We start from the raw sequence: 26,787 nt of genomic DNA, 5'->3' as shown, positions 1-26,787 counted from the left end.
TACCAGCTACATGCTACAGCACTTCTTGTTTCTCTCCTCCCACCTGTTTGTCAGGCAGAACACAGATCATTAGCTCTTCTCTGCTGCCAGAGAGCATGATGGAACATTGGGACAGCGAATGCACATTTTCCAGCAAAGCGGCTCACTTAATATTTAGTTTCGTAGTGCAGCAACAAACTCTGTGATTTGATATAACACAAAAATACATAAAAAGTTGCTCCAGCCAGAGACAACAACAACAACAACAACAACAAAAAATATAGATAAAACACAATAAAGCCTGAATGCTGAAGTTGAGGACTTCAGCATTCAAGGAGAAGCTGAGAAAGCACTGATTGATTACTATGATAATCAATGATGATTCTGGTTTGACAGGTGAGTGGAATTCATTCCCCATTCTTAACCACGCTAAGGGTGTTGGATATGTGCTGCAGGCGGCAGCTTTACTAGCCAGACCAGCCTCAGGCACAATTATTTAGGCATTCTGAATATGTTTTCAAGCCATCAAGTAACGATGATGATGTGACCTCTTACAGTATTGCCTCATTTCTCTCTTTCTCTCTTCTTCTCTCCCACTCCTCCTCCCTCCATTGCCCATTCCGGAGCAGTTCGGCCGAACGGAAGTGATTGAGAACACGCTGAACCCGGACTTTGTGCGGAAGTTTGTCCTGGATTTCTTCTTCGAGGAGAAGCAGAATCTTCGCTTTGATGCGTAAGTGGAGACCTCGTTTCACTCTTTCCCTATATTCCATTCCTCCTCTTGTTTTCCTTCCCCTCCTCTCTTTTATACTCCTGTCCATCAGACAATGACTCTAGAGGTTTCATTAGCCATGTTCACTCCTCCACTCTTAATAATCTCTTGACTTACTAAAGGCCCAATTCAATCAAACCAGGGTCGTGTTCAGTTGGGCACATCGTAGTAAAACATTTTGCAACAGAAATAAGAAATCGGTGTTCTTATTAGACAAGCACAGGTAGTACATCCCTGTTTCACATCGATAAGAAGACATGTAGAGCAATATGATCCTCTCACCTCTATGTACCACTGTACTTATGACATTTACAGCATTAACATCATTTTATTGGTTAAGAACGTTGAATCAAAAAGCGCATTCTTGCAGCATTTTGCAGGATAATTACTTTTGGACTTATCTGGAAAAGTCTGACCGATAAAGTTAGGTCCCTATAAAGTTAAAGTCAACAAACTACTTTCAAACCAACATTATAGCTCCCATTTGCCTCAAATCCACTCCCAGCTCTCTCTCCACTGCAAAGGCAGCTCACAGTAGAAGCCAGGGTTGGAGTGAGTTGCGGGCTGTTGTGGGATGTTACTGTCCAAACTTCACTTCTCCCCCAGTGAAGGGGGGATCGATAGCCTCAGCAGGAGGCCGGAGGAGGAGAAGAGCAGAGGCCCCAGCGTGGGGCAGGTTGAGGTAGCCGGGGCCGAACCACCCCCAGATCTGTCACATTGATTAGACCACGCACACACACACACACACACACACACACACACACACACACACACACACACACACACACACATACACAATCAATACAGCCGTCAAAACACCAACCGATTACCACTGCCAGATCCAACACGCAGACAGAAAGCATTAGTCAAACAAGGAGAGGCAAATAATGTAACAGAAGGTTGATACCAGTGTAGTCGGAAGGCATACAACAGCGGTTGTTGTATTTCGTTCAAATCTTGTCAAGCAGGAGAAAGAAAGTCAAACATAATTTTAAGAAAAAATGATCTTTGTCATAAGAGGAGGAGCCGACAAAAGATGTGCTTTTAAAGAGAGTTGCATATAAAAAAAACAGTACTCTTCAGAATCAGAATTGCACAAAGTCACATGGATCATAATAACATCAGGTCTTCCTGTACTGATTGAAAACCTCACACTATTGTCCACTGTGCAGGAATAGATTGAAGAGGGTTTCATCAGTCTTTTCCTAAATTGAGTGATGGTGGTGATGTGCTGGAGGTGAGTGTGGGGGTTGTGTTGGAAATATTATCCTCTCCATGGCAAGAGGAAGGAGTGGGACGAGCCCTATCAGAGAGGAGTGAGAACAAACACTTTACACCAGCCTTGATCCTGCTCCCATTGATTCACTCACACACACACACACACACACACACACACACACACACACACACACACACACACACACACACACACACACACACAGCCTAGCACATCGACACATGCTGCCAACACACATAAACACATATGCCACTGTCACACATACCACAGTCAAAATTCAATATACTGTAATTGGATAATAACAGAATTTCAAAGTCCTTGTATTATTTTTAGGACAGGATAGGAGCAGAGGAAGGGAGACAACGTAGAGTGAGCGGAAATGCGTAGGGTTTGTGCAGGGATTGAATCAGGATCCCCGTCAAAAGTACCGTTTATGGTTCCATTGGCGAGAGTGTTACCCACTCAACCAGACACCCCCGTCCAGGCAAGTCTTACTGGCACAGGCACATGCACACGTTGAGTTCTCAGGTTTGGCTAACCCCTTCCCCTGGGAAAACAGCCATGCTTTGAGATGAGTCCTAGTCTCCTGTGGAAAATAAATCAATAGAGGTGAATTATTCAGTAATACAATTACACACAGACACTCACTCACTCACTCACACACACACACAGCACAGCACAAGACTGACTGACTGACACTCTTGACTGTCACACATTTTCTTTGCTGACAGGCTGTTCCGCATCTCGGATCATCTCTGATCATCTCTGATGTTGTCCTTCACACAATTAAGATCCTCACATTTTTGGGCTCCCGAGTGGCGTAGCAGTCTAAGGCACTGCATTTCAGTGCAAGAGGCATCACTACCGTCCCTGGTTCAAATCCAGGCTGTATCACATCCGGCCGTGATTGGGAGTCCCATAGTGCTGTCACGCCCTGACCTTAGCGAGCCTGTTTATTTCTCTATTTGGGTGGGCATTCTAGTTTTCTATTTATTTTTTGGCCGGGTATGGTTCCCAATCAGAAGCAGCTCTCTATCGTTGTCTCTGATTTGGAATCATACTTAGGCAGCCTGTTTTCCACCTGAGTTTGTGGGATCTTGTTTTTGTTCAGTTACTGTGTAGCCTGCAGAACGTTACGTTCGTTTATCTTTTGTTGTTTTTGTTTTCTAAAATAAAGAAAGATGTACACTTTCCACGCTGCTTTGGTCTCATTCCGACGACGGACGTAACAGGCGCACAATTAGCCCAGAGTTGTCTGGGTTTGGCCGGGGTAGGCCATCATTGTGAATAAGAATTTGTTCTTAACCAAATTGCCTAGTTAAATAAAGGTTCAATAAAAAAATATATATATATGTTATATATTTTTTTTTACTTCAGACTTAAAACATCTTCAAATGTCACACTTAAAAGTGCGATCTCACCTCTGGCAGCTGAAAACCCCCTAAAGTGGCAACCTGAAGATTCCCTAACAACAGGAGTAAATTCCCTAACAACAGGAGTGACGCTTCACATTAATGCATCAAAATTGTGCAGTCTCAAACAATAGCATGGTATTCTTTCACTGTAATACTGTAAATTGGACAGTGCAGTTAGGTTGACAAGAATTTAAGCTTTCTGCCAATATCAGATATGTCTGTCCTGCGAAATGTTCTTGTTACTTACAACCTCATGCTAATTGCATTAGTCTACGTTAGCTCAACCGTCCCATGGAAGGGACACCGATCCCGAAGAAGATTTATTAACCACCAGTGCAATAAAGTCCATTTATTACGATGTTCACGACGTGGTGGTAGACTAGGGGCATTGACGTGCGTAAATGGCACCACCGAGAATAATGACTCAGCTTGTTCGGTGACGGAGAAAGATCATTATTGTGGCACATCTTGTGACCTTTTGGCGCTCCTCAATCAATAGCATGTTGATGAAACACTGGCCATACCCGGCTATTGACAGCTATTCTCAACCCTGTGTATCAACATATTGATTGATATCAACTTATTGTATGATGGAATTAACCATCATCTGTGAGGCATACCTAAGTGAGGACCGAGGGGGTATGTGGAAATAAACTGGGTGCCTATTGCATTTCCAGGATAGTCCAGATATGGATCTTCAAGGCACCAGGGGAGCGCTGCAGCTGTGGTCTCCCTGATAAGGGGTCACAAGAGGTGGCTCCAATAACAGGGAGAGATCCCCTGGCGGAGGTGGATGAATAATTTAACCACCCCCTTCCCTCTAGAGATTATTTTTAGCATCCGAATCACAATAGATAGCGAAGATAGATAGTGCTGTGGAGGTACTGTAAGGGCTTCGAGATATGGATAGAGATACGGGACTACATGGATTACCCCAAGGGAGTTGTAGATATTAGAATGAGCCCATTTGATCTGGTCATTGAAGTTCAAATATGAGTCTCATTCGATAGGGGAATCAAATCCACACATTAATGAATAAATTCAGAGCTGTACTATACACTTGGAAACTAGATGGATCAGGTTATCTAATCTATACATACTTGTTTTTATTCCTACCTTTCAATCTGATTTGATTTGCAAAGGTAGACAATATCCTTGTATTTCTAAAGGAATCATTGTATAGAAGAAGAGTGGGAGAGAGAGTCAGTTACGTCACAGAAAGGTTTCCCACTCTGTTATATCTAGTGTATCACTGTATATCAAGGCTATGAGAGGCATAGGACAAATACAAAAGATATATAATACTGTCTATGATGCTCAGCCGTATCCTGTAGATGTTTCAAGATAGGCATGGGGCCCACTGATGTGCGTGACTCCTGTCTTTATTTGCCATACCTTTCCTGAATTATGAGGATCCTATCCTCAGGTCAATTACCTTGCGTTCCGAGAAGTAGCTGTGTTCTTTTGAAAAGAGAACTCAGCTACTCATCGAGCGGTGAGAACAGAGAAGCAAAGGTACGTCATTCGTCTCTCCCAAGTCAAATGACTTGTCAAAAGTGTAGGGGAGTTCACACAATTTTCTTCCATTTACAGTAGATAATATTGGAAATTACCATGACTGTCTGATGCAGAAGTAGAGAAGGATAGAAAACAAAATGGAAGATGAAAGAACTTAGGCTCAGCTGGAATTTTGAAGAAGTTCAGGTCAGAAAGATAGTGTTTTGTTTTTTAACATCTTGCTGAGAGAGAGTTGGAAGTAACACTATCCTTGGAAGGTTGCCTTCTAGACATAAAACAGACACTTTCAATACAATAGTACAGGGGAATCTATCAAATCGATCTCAAGCTACCAGTAGCTCACAGCCCACCTATGAGTAGCTTGCCAAACATTTCAGAGAAGTACATGCATTTTTCACATTCCACGCAAACTGTCATAAACAAACCTTCCACCGCTAAAAAGAAATCAGACACTGCAAGCTACTGGCTAATATCCAACCAAAGCCCAATTTACATTATCCCACCCCTGGTTAGCCCCGTTACAAACATAACGGGGCGCTAGTGAGAAAATGTAGAAGGTCACGTTTTTCCGAGCTCCTGCTGAAATTGCATTTATTTAATACTTTCTTTGCGCTTTGACCCATAAATAACTAGGAAATACAGCCTTTGAATGAGATGCTTTACTTTTTTCAACTATTTTTGATTTAAAGTTCAGCGGAGTCACTGACAAAAGAGAAACACTTAGGCCCAAGACCAGGAGCTCAAGTTCTTCAACAAGTGGGGGCATCGGCTCCTCCCCTCGGGTCAGCGAAGAAAACACAGATGATTTCAAGGCCGGGATTCTTGCTGCCCTCAGAGCGGAAATTTAATCTAAACTCAAGTCGGAACTCAAGGAGGCGCTCAGTGAGGACTTTAATTGAATTAACAAGTCGGAGTTACAAGCAGTCAAAAATGAACTCGCAAAGCATGCAGCAATAGTTCTTACTGAACTGGATACAGTTAAGAAAAATGTCTCCGACATGGAACAAGGCTTGTCAATATGCTCAGACGACACGACTACGCTACAAACCACGGTTAAGAAGCTCGCAACTGATGTGGCTAGCCTTAAGGAACAATGCATACATTTACAAGGTTATCTGCGAAGAGCCAATATCAGGATAATGTTGGTAGCTGAGGATCCGGGCTCAAGTTCTACTTCATCAGTCACAAAGTTATTGAAGGAAGCCCTCACATTGGATAAAGACGTCCTTGTAGACTGCTCACATCGGGGTTTTCAAGCAAAAAAGCCTGCCGGAAAACTTTGCGTCATTGTGGCTAAACCACACTACTATCTGGATTGTATTGGTGTCCTTTGGTGTGCAAGAGAATTTGGCCCACATCGATGCAATGGAGCACCCATCTCTATCTTCCCAAGGGGCATAGCTGAATGTTCACCTATTTGGAGATTAGGGTAATGGACGAATGTGTCTACCACTGCAGACTCAGTCTCTCATTTGTAGACACTGTATAGCATTGCCAGTGGTATCAGTTGCTATTGTTATTATTAGGTAACGTCAGTGCCTTAGTTCTGGTCAGTTTTCCACCAGCAAATAAATTCATAAAAAATCCTACAATGTGATTTTCTGCATTTTTTAAATCATTTTGTCTGTCATAGTTGAAGTGTACCTATGATGAAAATGACAGGCCTCTCATCTTTTTAAGTGGGAGAACTTGCAGAATTGGTGGCTGACTAAATACTTTTTTGCCCCACTGTATATGTCTGACCCTTTACAGACATCCAGGTTCTACTAAAAACATTTGGTCAAATTTCCAGGTATAAGGTTAATCTACAAAAAAGTAGACTAAAAAGTTATTTTAGTCATGTGCCTTTCAGAGTGACTACACAGAAATTGAAATATTTGGGAATTTGGGTCACACACACAAGTTCTCTATAAAGCCAAATTCCCTCCCTTGAAACGTCACCTGAAACAGGATCTTGAACACTGGGATTTACTTTATCTTTTTTGGGGCATAAGAATTAACCCTGTTAAAATTACTGTATTACCTAAATTGTTATACTTATTTCAATGTATTCCTGTCTTTCTGACAAAATATTTGTATTTTTATCTCCATAGATAAACTGATATCTGCTTTTATCTGGAATTAGAAAAACCCTTGGATACGTAAGAGTGTATTGCAGAGATCTCATCCCCAGGGTGGTCTAGCACTTCAAAGCTTTCAATATTATTACTGGGCAGCTATATAATCCTTCTATATTGGATGACAGAAATCCCTGATGTTACAGGCCTGAAATGGTTGACCTTGGAGATCTCATCCTGTGGCCCCACCTCCTTAGCTGCCTTACTCCTGAGTGGTGCAGTGGTCTAACACAATGCATCTCAGTGCTAGATATGTGACTACAGACCCTGGTTCGATTCCAGGCTGTATCACAACCGACCCGGATTAGGAATCACATAGGGCGGCGCACAATTGGCCAAGCATCATCCGGGCTAGGGTTTGGTCGGGGTAGGACGTCATTGTAAATAAGAATTTGTTCTTAACTAACTTTCCTGGTGTAACGGCAGATTTCCTCCTCTTCGTCTGAAAAGGTGTAGCAAGGATCGGACCAATACTCAGCGTGGTAAGTGTCCATGACGATTTTAATAAGAAAAGCCTGAACACATTGAAATACAAAACAATAAACGATAACGTGAAATAAACCAAACTGAACCAGTCCCGTGTGGCACAAACACCCGCAAAACAACAGTGAAACTCAGGCTACCTAAGTATGATTCTCAATCAGAGACAACTAACGACACCTGCCTCTGATTGAGAACCATACTAGGCCGTAACAGAAACCAAACATAGAAACACAAAACATAGACTGCCCACCCCAACTCACGCCCTGACCATACTAAATAAAGACAAAACAAAGGAAATAAAGGACAGAACGTGACACCTAGTTAAATAAAGGTTAAAAGAAATACACTGCTCAAAACTTGCATTAGCTGAACCTGTTTAAATACACAAAAAACCCTAATTGTGAGACATTCTCAAAAAATCAGAAAACCTTTCAAGTGATCGTTTGGTCTCAGTGAATTTCCCCTCTAGATTCTATTAAACTCACACAATCTGGATTCCCTGAACTCTCTTAAGAACCAATGGGAAGAGGATTTAGCTGAGTATGCTTCAGATAATAAATTCTTAATCTATATGTCTAAGACATGCTGTAATTAAATTTAAAATAGTTTTTATTTAATTGTTATTTTTGTATTTCTTTTTTAATCACGCCTGCCCTTGCTCCCCGTCCCTGGCGCTTGTAGGCGCCAAGCTCCCCAGCATTACGCACACCTGCCTTCCCCCTGTCACGTGCATCAGCAATTTTTGGACTCACCTGGACTCAATCACCTGTTTATCTGTTCCCCGCTGCTGCCTTAATGTTCGTATGCCGTTCTTACCTGTGTGCTGATGCTGTTCCTGTCTTGTTACCTGTCTGTTTTGCATTATATGTTCATCTCCCTGTAACTGCTTCTCATCTCCACCGTCGGTTCTATCAGAATGCAGCAGCCATCAAACAAAGTATCGGGGAGTGCTGGCTTCAGGGGGTGCCTAAGCCAGCTCGACGGGCTGTCGCGCCCTAGCTGGCTTGAGAGGTTTCTTGCCCCGGGTTGGCTCGGAAGGCGCCCATCCCACATCAGGCCTCAGCCGGATCCGCAGGGTTTTATGTGTCAGCCGGCTAACCAGGCATCTACGCGTCAGCCGTCTCATCAGGCTCCCATGTTCCGGCAGGATCATAAGGCTGTCACGCCTCAACCGGGTCGTCAGGCTCTCATGCCTCAGCCGGTTTGCCAGGCTCCCACGCCTTTGCCGGTTCGTCGGGCTGTTACGTCCCAACCGGCTGGTCCAGTGCCCAGGCCTGTCAGACTCGCCGGGTGGCGCCCCTAGAGAGGGGGGTACTATTATTCCTGCCCCTGCTCCCCCTCCCTGGCTCTCGAAGACGCCAGGCTCCCCAGCATTATGAACTCCTGCCACCATCAGTACGCACACCTGCCATCCCCTCGTCACGTGCATCAGCGATTATTGGACTAACCTGGACTCAATAACATGTTTATTACCTCCCCTATATTTGGGGGGAGGTAATCCCCGTACCTGCTTCTCATCTCCAGCATCGGTTCTATCAATTTACAATGACGTCCTACCCCGGCCAAACCCAGATGACACTGGGCCAATTGTGCGCCGCCCTATGGGACTCCCAAAAATGTTTTTTCAAACATAGCACAATATCTGCCAATTAATTTCCAGCAAAATCGCCCGTCTGTCTGTGTGGTACGCGCATTTGTATATCACTTTGTGTGTAGCCAGTTAGTAATGCTCATATTCTGTCATGTTCGTCATAATGAGGAGACCAAGGCGCAGCGTGATAAGCTTACATACAGTGGGGCAAAAAAGTATTTAGTCAGCCACCAATTGTGCAAGTTCTCCCACTTAAAAAGACGAGAGGCCTGTAATTTACATCATAGGTACACTTCAAAAATGACAGACAAAATGGAAAAAAAATGCAGAAAATCACATTGTAGGATTTTTAATGAATTTATTTGCAAATTATGGTGGAAAATAAGTATTTGGTCAATAACAAAAGTTTATCTCAATACTTTGTTATACACCCTTTGTTCGCAATGACAGAGGTCAAATGTTTTCTGTAAGTCTTCACAAGGTTTTCACACACTGTTGCTGGTATTTTGGCTCATTCCTCCATACAGATCTCCTCTAGAGGAGTGATGTTTTGGGGCTGTTGCTGGGCAACACGGACTTTCAACTCCCTCCAAAGATTTTCTATGGGGTTGAGATATGGAGACTGGCTAGGCCACTCCAGGACCTTGAAATGCTTCTTACGAAGCAAGTCCTTCGTTGCCCCGGGCGGTGTGTTTGGGATCATTGTCATGCTGAAAGACCCAGCCACGTTTCATCTTCAATGCCCTTGCTGATGGAAGGAGGTTTTCACTCAAAATGTCATGATACATGGCCCCATTCATTCTTTCCTTTACACGGATCAGTCCTCCTGGACCCTTTGCAGAAAAACAGCCCCAAAGCATGATGTTTCAATCCGCATGCTTCACAGTAGGTATGGTGTTCTTTGGATGCAACTCAGTATTCTTTGTCCTCCAAACACGGCGAGTTGAGTTTTTACCAAAAAGTTATATTTTGGTTTCATCTGACCATATGACATTCTCCCAATCTTCTTCTGGATCATCCAAATGCTCTCTAGCAAACTTCAGACGGGCCTGGACATGTACTGGCTTAAGCAGAGGGACACGTCTGGCACTGCAGGATTTGAGTCCCTGGCGGCATAGTGTGTTACTGATGGTAGGCTTTGTTACTTTGGTCCCGGCTCTCTGCAGGTCATTCACTAGGTCTCCCCGTGTAGTTCTGGGATTTTTGCTCACCGTTCTTGTGATCATTTTGACCCCACGGGGTGAGATCTTGCGTGGAGCCCCAGATCGAGGGAGATTATCAGTGGTCTTGTATGTGTTCCATTTCCTAATAATTGCTCCCACAGTTGATTTCTTCAAACCAAGCTGCTTACCTATTGCAGATTCAGTCTTCCCAGCCTGGTGCAGGTCTCCAATTTTGTTTCTGGTGTCCTTTGACAGCTCTTTGGTCTTGGCCATAGTGTAGTTTGGAGTGTGACTGTTTGAGGTTGTGGACAGGTGTCTTTTATACTGATAACAAGTTCAAACAGGTGCCATTAATACTGGTAACGAGTGGAGGACAAAGGAGCCTCTTAAAGAAGAAGTTACAGGTCTGTGAGATTTTCTGGATTTTTTTATCTAATTTTGTCTGTCATAGTTGAAGTGTACCTATGATGAAAATTACAGGCCTCTCTCATCTTTTTAAGTGGGAGAACTTGCACAATTGGTGGCTGACTAAATACTTCTTTGCCCCACTGTAACTCTTTTAATGAAAATAACGAACACTGAACAAAACTATACAAAACAACAAAACGAACCATGAAGCTATATGACCAGTGCAAACAGGCAACTAAACATAGAATAACAACCCACAAACTATCCAAGGAATATAGCTACCTAAATATGGTCCCCATTCAGAGACAACGATAAACAGCTGTCTCTGATTGAGAACCAATCTAGGCAACCATAGACAAAAACACCTAGACTAGAAAAAACCCATAAACATACAAAAACCACTAGACAATACCAAAACTACACAAACCACCCTTGTCACACCCTGACCTAACCAAATAATAAAGAAAACAAAGATAACTAAGGTCAGGGCGTGACAGTACCACCCCCACCCCCAAAGGTGCAGACTCCCGGCCGCAAACCTAAACCTATATGGGAGGGTCTGGGTGGGCATCTAACCTTGGTGGCGGCTTTGGTTCTGGACACCGCCCCCCTTCTTTACTCTGCTTTTGTATCACTGACCCATGGATCATCGTCGGAGGCTCTGGACTGCGGATTCTCGCCGTAGGCCCCGGACTGGGGACCCTTGCTGCATGGATTATCGCCGGATGTTCTGGACTGGGGACCGTCGCTGGAGACCCCGGACTGGGGACTGTCGCTGGAGTCCCCGGGCTGGGGACCGTCGCTGGAGTCCCCGGATTGGGGACCATCGCTGGAGACCCCGGACTGGGACCGTCGCTGGAGTCCGCGGACTGGGGACCGTTGCTGGAGTCCCCGGACTGGGGACCATCGCTGGAGACCCTGGACTGGGGACCGTCGCTGGAGACCCCAGACTGGGGACCATCGCTGGAGATTCCGGACTGTTGCCCGTCGTTGGAGGTTCCGGTCTGTGAACTGTCGCCGGAAGCTCTGGACTGGGTACTGTCGCCGGAAGCTCTGGACTGGGTACTGTCGCCGGACGCTCTGGACTGGGTACTGTCGCCGGACGCTCTGGACTGGGTACTGTCGCCGGACGCTCTGGCCTGGGTACTGTCGCCGGACGCTCTGGACTGGGTACTGTCGCCGGACGCTCTGGACTGCCGAGGCGCACTGTAGGCCTGGTGTGTGGTGCTGGCACTGGTGGTACCGGGCTGGGGACACGCACCTCAGGGCGAGTGCGAGGAGCAGGAAAAGGGCGTACTGGACTGCCGAGGCGCACTATATGCCTGGTGTGTGGTGCTGGCACTGGTGGTACCGGGCTGGGGACACGTACCTCAGGGCGAGTGCGTCGAGGAGGAACAGGACATACTCGACTGTGAAGGCGTACTGGAGGTCTGGAGTGTAGAGCTGACACAACCCGTCCTGGCTGAATGTTTATTTTTGCCCTGCAAATGCAGGGCGCTGGCACAGGACGTACTGGGCTGTGTAGACTCACCGGAGACACAGTACGCAAAGCCGGCGCAGGATAACCTGGTCCAAGGAGGTACACTGGAGACCAGGAGCGCTGAGCCGGCACCCTCCTTCCTGGCTTGATGCCCATTCTAGCCCAGCCAATGCGAGTAGCTGGAATAGAGCGCACCGGACTAGAATAGCGCACTGGAGACACCATGCGCTCCACCGCATAACACGGTGCCTGACCAGTAACACACTCCCCACAGTAAGCACAAGCAGTTGGCTCAGGTCTCTGACCTGACTCATGCAAGCTCCTTGTGTTCCCCCACCCCAAAAATTATTGGGGCTGCCTCTCAGCCTCCCGTGCTAGCCGTGTACCCTCATATCGTCGCCGTTCCTCCCGTGCTATCTCCACCTGCCTCCAAACTATATGACTAGTGCAAACAGGCAACTAAACATAGAATAACAACCCACAAACTATCCAAAAATCTAATATGCATATAAAGGGTACACCTGGTGGTCATCGTAATGTAGTACATTTCTTTCTCCATCCATATTACCTTGAATGCATCTTCCATATGCGCTGTTTATCTAACTCATCGTTTACAATGGGAAAAATTTATGGGAAAATACATTTGTTTCCTCACCTGTTTGTGTGTTATTTCAAAAAACAAACTTGACAACTCGGGTAATTTTAAAATGTCAGGCTTGAAAATACATTCAGGCATTTTGTCACAGTGAGTCACTACCCAAACCAGACGCATCTGGTTTCAAGGTGTCATGGACTTCATGTGATCTTCTTCTGCTGTCTAGTGGACGAACTGGGTATCATACAGGAATTGTACTTAAAGGAAGCGACTTTAGTTTTCTTCTCATATGTATATCATTCCTATTTTTAAAAATCCTTTTGGAACAGTAATCGTTGACATCTTTTATTTCAAACCTACAGTAGTCTTTCAAATATCTTATTACCCAACATGGGGACAATTGGAACATTTAGCTTTTCTTTGCTTGTTGTTGCTCTGGCTTTGTAATAGTCACTTTGTTTCCTGTATCAAGACCCCACAGTTCTTACCTTTCTAAATGTGCTAACAATGCGTTTGTAGGACTTATAGTTTTGACATCAAAATGTATTTCATGAAGGTAGTGTACAATATAGGTGTCACTTAGAAAATGCTATCAGAGCGTATCAGAGTTCAACAGTTAACTGCAATGTAGGCTTACTTGACAGAACTGTATCATGATTATTTGTATCAATCTGGGATAGTTTTTTTTACTCAATCATGACATGTGCAGCAGCAGTACAGAAACATTGCTAGCCAAACACATTCCTCTCCTAGATGTGCAATTGAAGTGGAATTACACTTAAACATCTAAATGTATTCATTTCGTTGTTTCTCTTCTGGAAGTGAAAAACCAAAACCAGAATTCGGGAAAATACAAAACCCCCTTAGAGTTGTTATTAATGAACCATTATTCTACCAGGTATATTGACAGAAAACACATCTCTTGTACACCAAGGAAGGGTTGTTGGAGGAAAGAGAAAAAGAGAATGTACATATTTGAAAGCTAGAAAGAAACGAGTAGCTCGCAACTTATTTTTTTTTTTCTTTAAGCAGCTCTCCTACTAGAAAAGGTTGGAGACCCCTGCTATAGTATGACCCTATAGTTTTTAAATCTATAGTTGTTGATCCTATACAGTAGTTTGCTTCTATATAACATGTAGTTGCTAAACTCTTCCAGAACATGCTTGACTGTAGTCTAGGGGGGGATTGACGGTGATGCTGGAATTGTCTAGTGCTGTTCCTCCTGCAGCCAAAAGGCAAATAAAGCCAAGTCTCTTGACTCATACCAAGATGGAAGTAGAAGGAGCCTCTAGCTCTGTCTCAATTATTGAAGATAGTGGTTCACTTAGTATCAAAGGCAGCCTATCCCACCACAGCCCTGTATCAGTGGGGTAGAACTAAAAGAATAGAAGAACTGAAGAGCCAGAGTTGGTGTTGTGCTACTGGTTTGTGGCTACAGCAGCCTATAAAGGCCTTTTGTTGTTGTTGTTGTTGTTGATAAATGTAATTAAGCGGGCACGGATAATAACCCATTCCATGGGCCCCTAGCCGCTATCACTTTTTCTGGGTTTCCTGTCAGCCCAGGTATGCCTATGCGTTGATCCGTGCCTGCAATTAAGGTTTTGTATATTCGCCCTCTGAATAGGACCATTTGCCTCCCAGCTAGCAAATGCGCATAACAGAAAACAATAATGTTTCCCTCTCGTTAGGATTTTCTTTGTAACAATGTGGTAATTCGTGGTAATTCATGCCCCATCTCTCAGGACATCACAATGTGTTTAATGCCGGTCCTTTGTCTCAATTACAAAGAACTGCCGCACGTTTGTCTGTGGTCTGCCATGTAAATGAGGGCTTTCCAATTTTTGGGCGAGTCTATCGCTCCTCATGGCGCTAAATCTAATTTTGCCATCATTTCCAGGCTTATCCTACTGTGCGGTAATTTTATTTGATACCACTGAAGCCAGGCTCTGCATTACATTTTACATTGCCAGAGATGGGATTTATAGTAAGCGAATAAGGGGGAATTCCGATTAAAAGTGATGTATCAAGAGAGATGGATGATTCATTAAAGAGGGAGAATAGGGAGGGAGATAATAATAAAAGTGAGAAAGGCTCTGGAGTTTAGAGATACTGTAGAAAGCTTATTGTTTGATGGTGGGGAGCTCTGCTCTCTGCCACTTTGGTAGATTTTGATAATGTGGTTGCTATAGCTTTCTTGGTCTTCAGGAAAGCCCCTCTACTTTCCCTCATGATACACATTAGCCCCTAGCTTTCAGTTCTTTTGCTAAATACTTTTGAATGATATCATACATTTTCACAGGACCAAGCCAAGCCCTTAGAAAAAAGAAACTACCTAGAACCAAAAGGGTTTTCCTAGAGGGACAGCAACATCATCCTTTATGAGGCCTTTTGTTAAAACCTCATCAGGCCCGAGGACCCCAGCAAATCTGCGTTTTTTTCACTACCTCTGCATTTCTTCACTACTTTTGCATGTCCAGCCATTATATTTAGCATCACAATGAAATGTTTTACCATTTTCTTTTCAGGTCAAGCAAGGCTACAAGTAAAATGCAAAACAGTTGCATTCAGATCTGCCGAGGTCTGCCAAGCCTTGACCTTATAAAAATGCATTTAGTACAGAAATGGTTTGCTCAGTGTGAAATGAAATGAATATCCAACAAGTGAGTGATAACTTTGTTTGGAATTCGTGACAGCAACTATGTGACTTTATTTCAGTAATATAGACACTATGTCCTGGAATTTCCTATGATCTATGTAGAAGCTCCTTACCTCCTAACTACTCTTGTGTGGCTTGTGAGTGTCATAGAACAAAACAGATTACATGTAATGTACGTGTATGTCAGAGTCTACAGAAGTTTTTTTGTGAGAAGACCCTGCCCTGGAACCCTTCGGGATCAAGCTCAGTCCTCATTTATCAGACAGACTAGCGGTTAGTATCTATGCAGATGCATAGGAAATAGACTAATCCAATGGTACAGAAGTCTGTAGCTCAAACACACAATGTAAAAGGGTTAGAAGTCCAAAGTGCACCGGGGATACGGTGGGAATCAAGGAGTTAAAGAGTGAAGGCATTCATTGTAACATTAACACATCTTTCTCTTTATACGTGACTTTGTGTTTGACAGTGTCATTTTGACAACTCAATCTTTCTCACCATTTTACACTACCTACAGTTGAAGTCAGAAGTTTACATACACTTAGGATGTAGTCATTAAAACTAGTTTTTCAACCACTCCACAAATGTATTGTTAACAAACTATAGTTCCAAACGTCTGAAGGTACCACGTTCATCTGTACAAACAATAGTATGCAAGTATAAACACCATGGGACCACGCAGCCGTCATACCGCTCAGGAAGGGGACGCGTTCTGTCTCCTAGAGATGAACGTACTTTGGTTCGAAAAGTGCAAATCAATCCCAGAACAACAGCAAAGGACCTTGTGAGATGCTGGAGGAAACCAGTACAAAAGTATCTATATCCAGAGTAAAACTAGTCCTGTATCAACATAGCCTGAAAGGCCGCTCAGCAAGGAAGAAGCCACTGGTCAAAAAACGCCATAATAAGACAGACTATGGTTTGCAATTGCACACGGGGACAAAGATCTTACTTTTTGGAGTAATGTCCTCTGGTCTGATGAAACAAAAATAGAACTGTTTGGCCATAATGACCATTGTTATGTTTGGAGGAAAAAGGGGGAGGCTTTGCAAGCCAAAGAACACCATCCCAACCGTGAAGCATGGGGGTGGCAGCATCATGTGGTGGGGGTGCTTTGCTGCAGGAGCGACTGGTACTCTTCACAAAATAGATTGCATCATGATTAAGGAAAATTATGTGGATATATTGAAGCAACATCAAGACATCAGTCAGGAAGTTCAGGCTTGGTCGCAATGGGTCTTCCAAATGGACAATGACCCCAAGAATAATTCCAAAGTTGTGGCAAAATGGCTTAAGGACAACAAAGTCAAGGTATTGGAGTTCTTCCCATTCTTCTCTACTATTATTCTGAATTTCCACATTCTTAAAATAAAGTGGTGATCCTATCTGACCTAAGACAGGGAATGTTTACTAGGATTAAATGTCAGGAATTGTGAAAAACTGAGTTTAAATATATTTGGCTAAGGTGTATGTAAACTTCCAACTTCAACTGTATATCGTCCCTGGACCTGGTGGGTCCATAGGGCTTTGCAATATCCTATTAGGACAGCAATTGGCCCTCTGACCTGCATCTCATCCAAGGGCCTTGTCACTCACTGAACATGGCAGTCATTTCTCCTGGGAATCCAATTTAATAGAGGTGTATGTCTTGAAGCGTGCAGGGAATTGCCTACTTATCAACACTATGTACACCATCAATAAAATCAACTATCAAAGTACCCGATTTAGCTGTCCATTAAATGGCTTTTGTATTTAATTTAGACTATACCGTGGAGTCCCGGAGGACCTCATCTTGTTAATTACAGTCAAGAAAACATTTGGCTCCTCTGTCTTATTGAAGAGCTCCTTCAAAAGGGCAAATCGATCCATAGGACCCAGGTGTTGGCAAGGTCACTGTTTCTATTTAGCACAAGGTAGAGCACCATCTTCCAAGGTTTAACTTCAAAAGCACTTGGACAGGAATGAGTGGGTCCAGATAGAAAGGGAGTGAGAGAGAGGTCAGGCGGTAAAGAAGAAAACACAATATTCTACATTATGTTCAGCTTAACAGCAAGTGGATTTCCTTTTGTCGAACATGAACAAAAGCCCTTTCAAAGGAACTCGGCATGTTGGCACTTAAGAGAACTCCATGGGGATGACGAGGTAGCCTTGAGGAAAAATGTGTCAAATTTTCCCCGTGGGTGGAGGAGGGGGGTGGGGGGGCATGGGGGACTTCAGTCCATACAGTCGATCCTCTTTTGGAATTCATTACCATTCACTCCATCTCCATATATTTGTCTTTGTCATTCTTGTCTCCTCCTTCATATCCATATACACGCTGCTTATTTATTAAACATGATGTTTATCCGTTCTGTGTGAGTTTTGTATCAAATCAAATTGTATTAATCACATGCTCCGAATGCAAACAGTGATTGTCCATAATGGCGCCGGAGGGTATGGCTGCCGTCTTATCGGCTCTTAACCAACCATGCTACTTTGTTTGTTTTTTCACGTTGTTCATAACTTGTTTTGTACATCATGTTGCTGCTACCATCTCTTATGACTGAAAATAGCTTCTGGACATCAGAACTGCGATTACTCAACTCAGATTAGACAGAGTTTTTCTTCAATGAATAGGACGGGAGGGATATACTACAGACACCTGACCCGGCCCGGATCCCCATCATTCGCTGGAGAAGGAAACAGAGATTTCACAGGAAAAAGATCAGGGTGCCTTGTGAGGATCAGACGACGAGTGGCTAATCTGCCTTTGCCTTCCGTCCTGCTAGCTAATGTTCAATCACTGGAAAAATAAATGGGATGAACTGAAAGCACGTATATCCTACCAACGGGACATTCAAACCTGTAATATCTTGTGTTTCACCGAGTCGTGGCTGAATGACGACATTAAGAACACACAGCTGGCGGGTTATACACTCTATCAGCAGGATAGAACACCAGCCTCTGGTAAGACACGGTGCGAGGGCCTATGCATATATGTAAACAACAGCTGGTGCACGATATCTAGTCTCGAGGCTTTGCTCGCCTGAGGTAGAGTATCTCATGATACGCTGTAGACCACAATATCTACCTAGAGAGTTTTCATCTGTATTTTTTGTAGCTGTCTACATACCACCACAGACCGATGCTGGCAGTAAAACCGCACTCAATGAGCTGTATACCGCCATAAGCAAACAGGAAAATGCTCATCCAGAGACGGCGCTCCAAGTGGCCTGGGACTTCAATGCAGGGAAACTTAAATCAGTTTTACCTCATTTCTATCAGAATGTTAAATGTGCAACCAGAGGGAAAACAATTCTAGACCACCTTTACTCCAAAAAGAAAGTCTATATACAGTGTGTGCAAAAAGCATGAGGAGGTAGGCAATAAATAGGCCATAGGAGCAAATAGTTACAATTTAGCAGATTAACACTGGACTGATAAATGAGCAGATGATGATGTGCAAGTAGAGATACTGGTGTGCAAAAGAGCAGAAAAGTAAAAAAATAAAAACAGTATGGGGATGAGGTAGATAGATTGGATGGGCTATTTACAGATGGACTATGTACAGCTGCAGCGATCGGTTAGCTGCCCAGATAGTTGATGTTTAAAGTTGGTGATGGAAATAAAAGTCTCCAACTTCAGCGATTTTTGCAATTCGTTCCAGTCACTGGCAGCAGAGAACTGGAAGGAAAGGCGGCCAAATGAGGTGTTGGCTTTGGGGATGATCAGTGAGATATACCTGCTGGAACGTGTGGGTGGGTGTTGTTATCGTGACCAGTGAACTGAGATTAGGCGGAGCTTTACCTAGCATAAAATTAAAGATGACCTGGAGCCAGTGGGTCTGGCGACGAATATGTAGAGAGGTGCTAGCCGACTAGAGCATACAGGTCACAGTGCTGGGTGGTATAAGGTGATTTGGTAACAAAACAGATGGTACTGTGATAGACTGCATCCAGTTTGCTGAGTAGAGTGTTGGAAGCTATTTTGTAGATGACATCGCCGAAGTCGAGGATCGGTAAGATAGTCAGTTTTACTAGGGTAAGTTTGGCGGCTTGAGTGAAGGAGGCTTTGTTGCGAAATAGAAAGACGATTCTAGATTAGATTTTTGATTGGAGATGTTTAATATGAGTCTGGAAGGAGAGTTTACAGTCTAGCCAGACACCTAGGTATTTATAGTTGTCCACATATTCTAGGTAGGAACTGTCCAGGGTGGTGACGCTAGTCGGGCAGGTGCGGGCAGCGAACGGTTGAAAAGCATGCATTTGGTTTTACTAGTGTTTAAGAGCAGTTGGAGGCCACGGAAGGAGTGTTGTATGGCATTGAAGCTTGTTAGGAGGTTAGTTAGCACAGTGTCCAAGGAAGGGTGTCATCTGCGTAGAGGTGGATCAGGGAATCGCCCGCAGCAAGAGCGCATCATTGATATATACAGAGAAAAGAGTTGGCCCGAGAATTGAACCCTGTGGTACCCCCATAGAGACTGCCAGAGGTCCGGACAACATGCCCTCCGATTTTACACACTGAACTCTGTCTGCAAAGTAGTTGGTGAACCAGGCTAGGCAGTCATTAGAAAAACCAAGGCTATTGAGTCTGCCGATAAGAATACGGTGATTGACAGAGTCGAAAGCCTTGGCCAGGTCGATGAAGACGGCTGCAAAGTACTGTCTTTTATCGATGGCCGTTATGATACCTTGAGCGTGGCTGAGGTGCACCCGTGACCGGCTCGGAAGCCGGATTGCACAGCAGAGAAGGTACGGTGGGATTCGAAATGGTCAGTGATCTGATTATTAACTTTGCTTTTGAAGACTTTAGATAGGCAGGGCGGGATGGATATAGATAGGTCTTTAACAGTTTGGGTCTAGGGTGTCACCCTCCTTTGAAGAGGGGGATGACCGTGGCAGCTTTCCAATCTTTAGGGATCTCGGACGATATACAAAAGAGAGGTTGAACAGGCTGGTAATAGGGGTTGCATCAATGGCGGCTGATAGTTTTAGAAAGAGAGGGTCCAGATTGTCTAGCCCAGCTGATTTGTACGGGTCCAGGTTTTGCAGCTCTTTCAAAACATCTGCTGTCTGGATTTGGGTGAAGGAGAATCTGGGGAGGCTTTTCTGTGAGTTGGTGGTGACCTAACATAATCATTTGTGGAGCTTTCGCTGTAAAGCATTTTTGAAATCAGACACTGTGGCTGGATTAATGAGAATGTTATCTTTAAAATGGTGTAAAATACTTGTATGTTTGAGAAATGTGATTTATGAGATTTCTGTTGATTTGTATTTGGCGCCATGCAATTTCATTGGCTGTTGGCCAGTCCTAGACAGGTTAAGTAAGCATTTCACTGTAAGGTGAATACCTGTTGTATTCAGTGCATGTGACAAATGAAATTTGATTGATTTCAAATGCTTACTCACGAGCCCTTAACAAACTTCTTATGGCTGCAGGGGCAGTATTGAGTAGCTTGGATGAAAGGTGTCCAGAGGTGCCCAGAGTAAACGGCCTGCTCCTCAGTCCCAGTTGCTAATATATGCATATTATTATTAATATTGGATAGAAAAAAACTCTGAAGTTTCTAAAAACTGTTTGAATGATGTCTGTGAGTATAACAGAACTCATATGGCAGGCAAAAATCTGAGAAGAAATCCAAACAGGAAGTGAGAAATCTGAGGTTGGTCGATTTTCAACCCAGCCCTTATTGAATTCACAGTGGGATATGGAGGACGTTGCACTTCCTAGGGCTTCCACTAGATGTCAACTATCTTTAGAAACTTGAATGAGGCTTCTACTGTGTTGTGGTGTTGAATAAGAGCTGAATGAGTCAGGTTACTGGCAGAGAACCAGGTCCTGGTCACGTGCAATTCACATGATAGCGACCTGCGTTCCAAGGAATTCTCCGGTTGGAACTTTATTGAACAACACCCACTTTATGATAACAACACCCTGAAGATTGATTCTATATTTAGTTTGACAAGTTTCTTCGACCTGTAATATAACTTTTTGAAGTTTTCGTCCGACGTTCAGATGGACCTGCATGAGCGTTTGTATTTGTATACCTAAGCCCTAACAAAAGTAGCTACTTGGACATAAATAATGGACATTATCGAACAAATCAAGCATTTATTGTGGAACTAGGATTCCTGGGAGTGCATTCTGATGAAGATCATCAAAAGTAAGGGAATATTATAATGTGATTTCTGGTTTCTGTTGACTCCAACATGACAGATAATTTTATTTATTTTCTGAGTGCCGTCTCAGATTATTGCTGTCACGTCCTGACCTTAGTTCCTTTTTTATGTCTCTATTTTGGTTTGGTCAGGGCGTGAGTTGGGGTGAGAATTCTATGTTTTCATTCTGTGTTTTGTTCTGTGTTGTATTTCTATGTGTTTCGCCTGGAATGGGTCCCAATCAGAGGCAGCTGTCAATCGTTGTCTCTGATTGAGAACCATACTTAGGTAGCCTGTTCCCACCTGTCTCTCCTCAGGCCAGTGGTGGCTGGTCCGCTCCAGCAGTCTGAGGTGCGGGAGGTTCCTCCACCCCCTCTGGACATCGAGGGGGCCCCGGCGTACACCGTACGAGCATTCATGGACTCAAGGTGTCGGGTGAGGGGCCTTCAGTACCTCGTGGAGTGGGAGGGGTACGGCCCGGAGAAGAAGCGATGCTGGGTACCGGCGGAGGACATCCTAGACCCATCTTTAATACAGGAGTTTCACCGTCTCCGTCCGGATCGCCCTGCGTCCCCGAGGCCGGTGTCGGCAGCCGCGCGTCAAGGGGGGGGGGGGGGGGGGGGTGTGTGGTACTCTTACGACTTCGGCTGAGGTCGGTGGTCGACGTCACCGTCTTTCTAGTCATCACCGATCCATGTTTCCTTTTTTCCTTTTGTTTTGTCTTGATTACGCACACCTGATTTCTATTCCCTTATTATGCTCCTTATTTAACCTCTCGTCTACCTTTCTGTTTTGTCCGTGATTGTTTTGGGTTACTGTGTGTGTTGGAGGGTTTTCTCTTTACGGGATGTTTCCTTGTTGAAGATATTCCGTTTTTTTGTATTCATATTTTGAGGAAAGACTTGTTGTGTTTTTCTCGAACCTGTGTCCTGCGCCTGACTCAGACAACGAACCCAGCACATTGTTACATCAGCTTCCGACCATTTTACACACCAGAAGCAACCCGGCATGTCTTGGTCTGGTTTTCATAGGTTCCAACCACTTCGTAATTTTCAGCTCATGCTGTCTATCACGCCGGTCTTTTAAGCACTCTGGCTAAAGGGGGCGTTCCGTCATACTGGCACGAACTCTGAGCTCACTGGGGCGTGGCTACTGACTGCCACGCTGATCTCAAATGAAATCAAATCAAATTTTATTTGTCACATACACATGGTTAGCAGATGTTAATGCGAGTGTATCGAAATGCTTGTGCTTCTAGTTCCGACAATGCAGTAATAACCAACAAGTAATCTAGCTAACAATTCCAAAACTACTACCTTATAGACACAAGTGTAAGGGGATAAAGAATATGTACATAAAGATATATGAGTGAGTGATGGTACAGAGCGGCATAGGCAAGATACAGTAGATGGTATTGAGTGCAGTATATACATATGAGATGAGTATGTAAACAAAGTGGCATAGTTAAAGTGGCTAGTGATACATGTATTACATAAAGATGCACCTTTGTTCCTCACCAAGGAGAGAGAGAGTCATGACAGCAGTATAGATCACATTCGTTGTCTGTTCTGGTTCTGTTTATTTGACGGTTTTCTGTTCTGTTCCCTATTCCAAACCCTGGTTGAGGCTGCCTGTACTGAATGATGAAGTGCATTAATATATGTTTATGGTTTAACTATGATGCAGCACATTAAAGCTGCAATACAGTGCATTCGGAAAGTATTCAGACCCCTTAACATTTTCCACATTTGTGACGTTACAGCCTTATTCTAAATTGATTAAATCGTTTTTTTCCCCTCATAAATCTACACACAATACCCATAATGACAAAGCAAAAACTGTTTTTTTTTGCAAATTTATATATAAGAAATATATATATATAAAATCATAGTTACATAAGTATTCAGAGGCTTTACTCAGTACTTTGTTGAAGCACCTTTGGCAGTGGTTACAGCCTCAAGTCTTCTTGAGTATGACGCTACAAGATTGGCACACCAGTTTCTCCCATTATTCTCCTCTCCAGCTCTGCCAGGTTGGATGGGGAGCGTCGCTGCACAGTTATTGTCAGGTCTCTCCAGAGGTTTTCTAATGGGTTCAAGTCCGGGCTATGGCTGGGCCACTCAAGGACATTCAGAGACTTGTCCCAAAGCCACTCCTGCATTGTCTTGGCTGTGTGCTTGGGGTCGTTGTCCTGTTGAAAGGTGAACCTTCACCCCAGTCTGAGGTCCTGAAGTGCCTCTGGAGCAGGTTTTCATCAAGGATCTCTCTGTATTTTGCTTAATTCATCTTTCCCTTGATCCTGACTAGTCTCCCAATCCTTGCCACTGAGAAACATCCCCACAGCATTATGCTGCCACCCCCATGCTTCACTATAGGTTTGGTGCCAGGTTTCCTCCAGACGTGATGCTTGGCTTTCAGGCCAAAGATCTTGGTTTCATCAGACCAGAGCATATTGTTTCTCATGGTCTGACTCATTTAGGTGCCTTTGGGAAACTCCTTCCATTTAAGAATGATGGAGGCCACTGTGTTCTTGGGGACCTTCAATGCTGCATACATTTTTGGGTACTCTTCCCCAGATCTGTGCCTCGACACAATCCTGTATCTGAGCTCTATGGAGAATGGCTTGATTGTTGCACTGACATGCACTGTCAACTGTGGGACCTTATATAGACAGGGGTTGTGCCTTTGTTGTAGATACGTCTCAAGGATGATCAATGGAAACAGGATGCACCTGAGCTCAATTTCGAGTCTCATAGCAAATAGTCTGAATAATTGTGCAAATATGGTATTTCAGTTTGTACAAACATTTCTAAAAAGCTGTTTTTACTTTGTCATTATAGGCTATTGTGTGTCAATTTACGAGGGATAAAAAAACTAACATTTTTAGAATAAGGCTATTACGTAACAAAATGTGAAAAAAAGTCAAGCAGTCTGAATACTTTCAAATTCACATGGAAATGTTAATTATAGAGCTGTCGTTCTCATTGAAAGAAGGTCTAAGAAGTGGTAGATATGTTCTATGTTCGCTACTTCTATGCTTCCCATTCTTAGTTTCGGTTTTTGTACACCAGCTTCAAACAGCTGAAAGCACCATATTTTTGGTTATAGAAATACTGTATATTTCACAGCGGTTTTAGACTGGACAATGCGTGTTTTGTCACATAAACTGACATTAGCGTGAATATTCAAATTTGTTTGTGGTTTAACTAACAGTCTGGAATTATTACTTTAACCACTACTTTAATTTTACTTTAACACTACACTACATGACCATAAGTATGTGGACATCTGCTCTTTGAACATCTCATTCCAAAATCATGGGCATTAATATTGAGTTGGTCCTCCGGTTTGCTTGGCCATAACAGCCTCCACTCTTCTGGGAAGGCTTTCCACTAGATGTTGGAACAATTGCTGCGGGGACTTTCAGCAGCCCACAAGAGCATTAGTGAGGTCAGGCCACTGATGTTGGGTAATTAGGCCCTTGGGTCGCAGTCAGCGATTCCAAATCATCCCAAAGGTGTTTGATGAGGTTGAGGTTCAAGGCTCTGTGCATGCCAGTCAAGTTCTTCCAACACCGATCTCGACAAAACATTTCTATATGGATCTTGCTTTGTCCACAGGGGCATGTCATGCTGCCTGAAACAGAAAGGGCCGCCTTCCCCAAACTGTTTGCTTATGAAGTTGGAAGCACAGAATTGTCTAGAATGTCATTGTATGCTGTAGCGTTAAGATTTCCCTTCACTGGAACTAAGGATCCTAGCTTGAACCATGAAAAACATCCCCAGACCATTATTCTCCCTCCACCAAAATTGACAATTGGCACTAGGCATAGCGTTCTCCTGGCATCCGCCAAACCGACATTTGTCTGTCGGACTGCCAGATAGTGAACCATGATTCATCACTCCACAGAACGCATTTCCACTGCTCCATAATCCAATGGCGGTGAGCTTTACACCACTCCAGCCGACGCTTGGAATTGCGCATGGTGATCTTAGGCTTGTGTGCAGCTGCTCGGCCATGGAAACCCTTGAAGTTCCCGACAAATGGTTATTGTGCTGGCGTTTCTTTTAGAGAAATTTGGAACAAGGTAGTGAGTGTTGCAACCGAGGACATCTTTTTTACATTTTATGTGCTTTAGCACTCAGCGGTCCCATTCTGTGAGCTTGTGTGGCCTACCACTTCAAATAACAGCACTTACAGTTGACTGGGGCAGCCGTAGTAGTAGGGCAGAAATTTGACAACTGACTTGAGATTGCATGGTTGTGTGCCAAATCTAGTCATTTTAAGTGACATACTTTTGTATATATAGTGTAACTAGTATATTATCATTGATATAAAATTAGTTTGGGGTTTCTCCCAGATTTACTGAAACAAGTATTTTTTAAATTAACTAGGCAGTTAAGAACCAATTCTTATTTACAGTGATGGCCTACAGTGAACTGACTTGTTCAAGGGCAGATTTTTACCTTGTCAGCGCAGGGATTCGATCCAGCAACCTTTCGGTTCCTGGCCCAACGCTCTAACCACTAGGCTACCTGCCACTCTCGTTTTTTTTAGTGTCAAACCACCAATTGATAGCACCTTGTTTTCTAGTAAAAATAGTTTTTAAAAACCTACATGTACGGTGTCCATATTACGACAGTCTCACAAAGAGTTACAAGGAGTTGGTGTCAGCGTCGCTGAGACTGACCACAACTCCTTATAAGACTAGCAGTAACTCTCGTTGACAATTACATAATTTAAAAAAATCATCACCACTGTTCACTACTTTCAATGAAAACCAACTGCATATTTAAAAAATAGCTTCATGTAATGAAAGTTTAGGTTATTTTACATTACCTTGTTTTGTGCCTGCCAGTTGGCTGTAGGCTTCTTCGCTAGCAGCGTGCTAGCTAACTAGCTGGCAGAAAAATCATTTTCGCTTCCCACATCTCCCCCATGTCAAATAATCGGATTTATAATTAAATATTTGTCCTGGCAAATATTTACTTGCCAATGTAATTGACAACATCAACCCAGTTTTAATATGCTGCTGGAATGTATTCGTTCCCATAGCAGCTAAAATATGGAATGTACATATGTAGGTGTTAATTGTATTTTGTAAGTGTTAATTTGTCATTTGTATTTTTGGTGGATTCAACCCATTATCAGGTGATGATTTATTGTTCTTATTTCTTACAGGTACAATGTGGACACCAGAAGTTCAAACATTTCAAAACATGTAAGCATACCGGTG

The 26,787-nt window shown here is 43.6% G+C and overlaps 1 protein-coding gene across 1 annotated transcript in view; it reads left to right on the top strand.

Annotated features, from left to right (window-relative positions):
- The window catches only part of LOC109867580 (copine-9-like), a 224,315-nt gene that overhangs the window by 58,659 nt on the left and 138,869 nt on the right, over positions 1 to 26,787 (top strand). The window contains exons 4-5 of the mRNA XM_031826680.1: positions 609 to 712; positions 26,733 to 26,772. Of these exons, the coding sequence (XP_031682540.1) occupies positions 609 to 712; positions 26,733 to 26,772 (144 nt within the window). The remainder of the gene's footprint in view (positions 1 to 608; positions 713 to 26,732; positions 26,773 to 26,787) is intronic.

This window comes from Oncorhynchus kisutch, linkage group LG1, assembly GCF_002021735.2.
Source record: "Oncorhynchus kisutch isolate 150728-3 linkage group LG1, Okis_V2, whole genome shotgun sequence".
In the NCBI taxonomy this organism is placed as follows: domain Eukaryota; kingdom Metazoa; phylum Chordata; class Actinopteri; order Salmoniformes; family Salmonidae; genus Oncorhynchus; species Oncorhynchus kisutch.
This window is presented reverse-complemented; position numbering and strand designations above follow the sequence as displayed.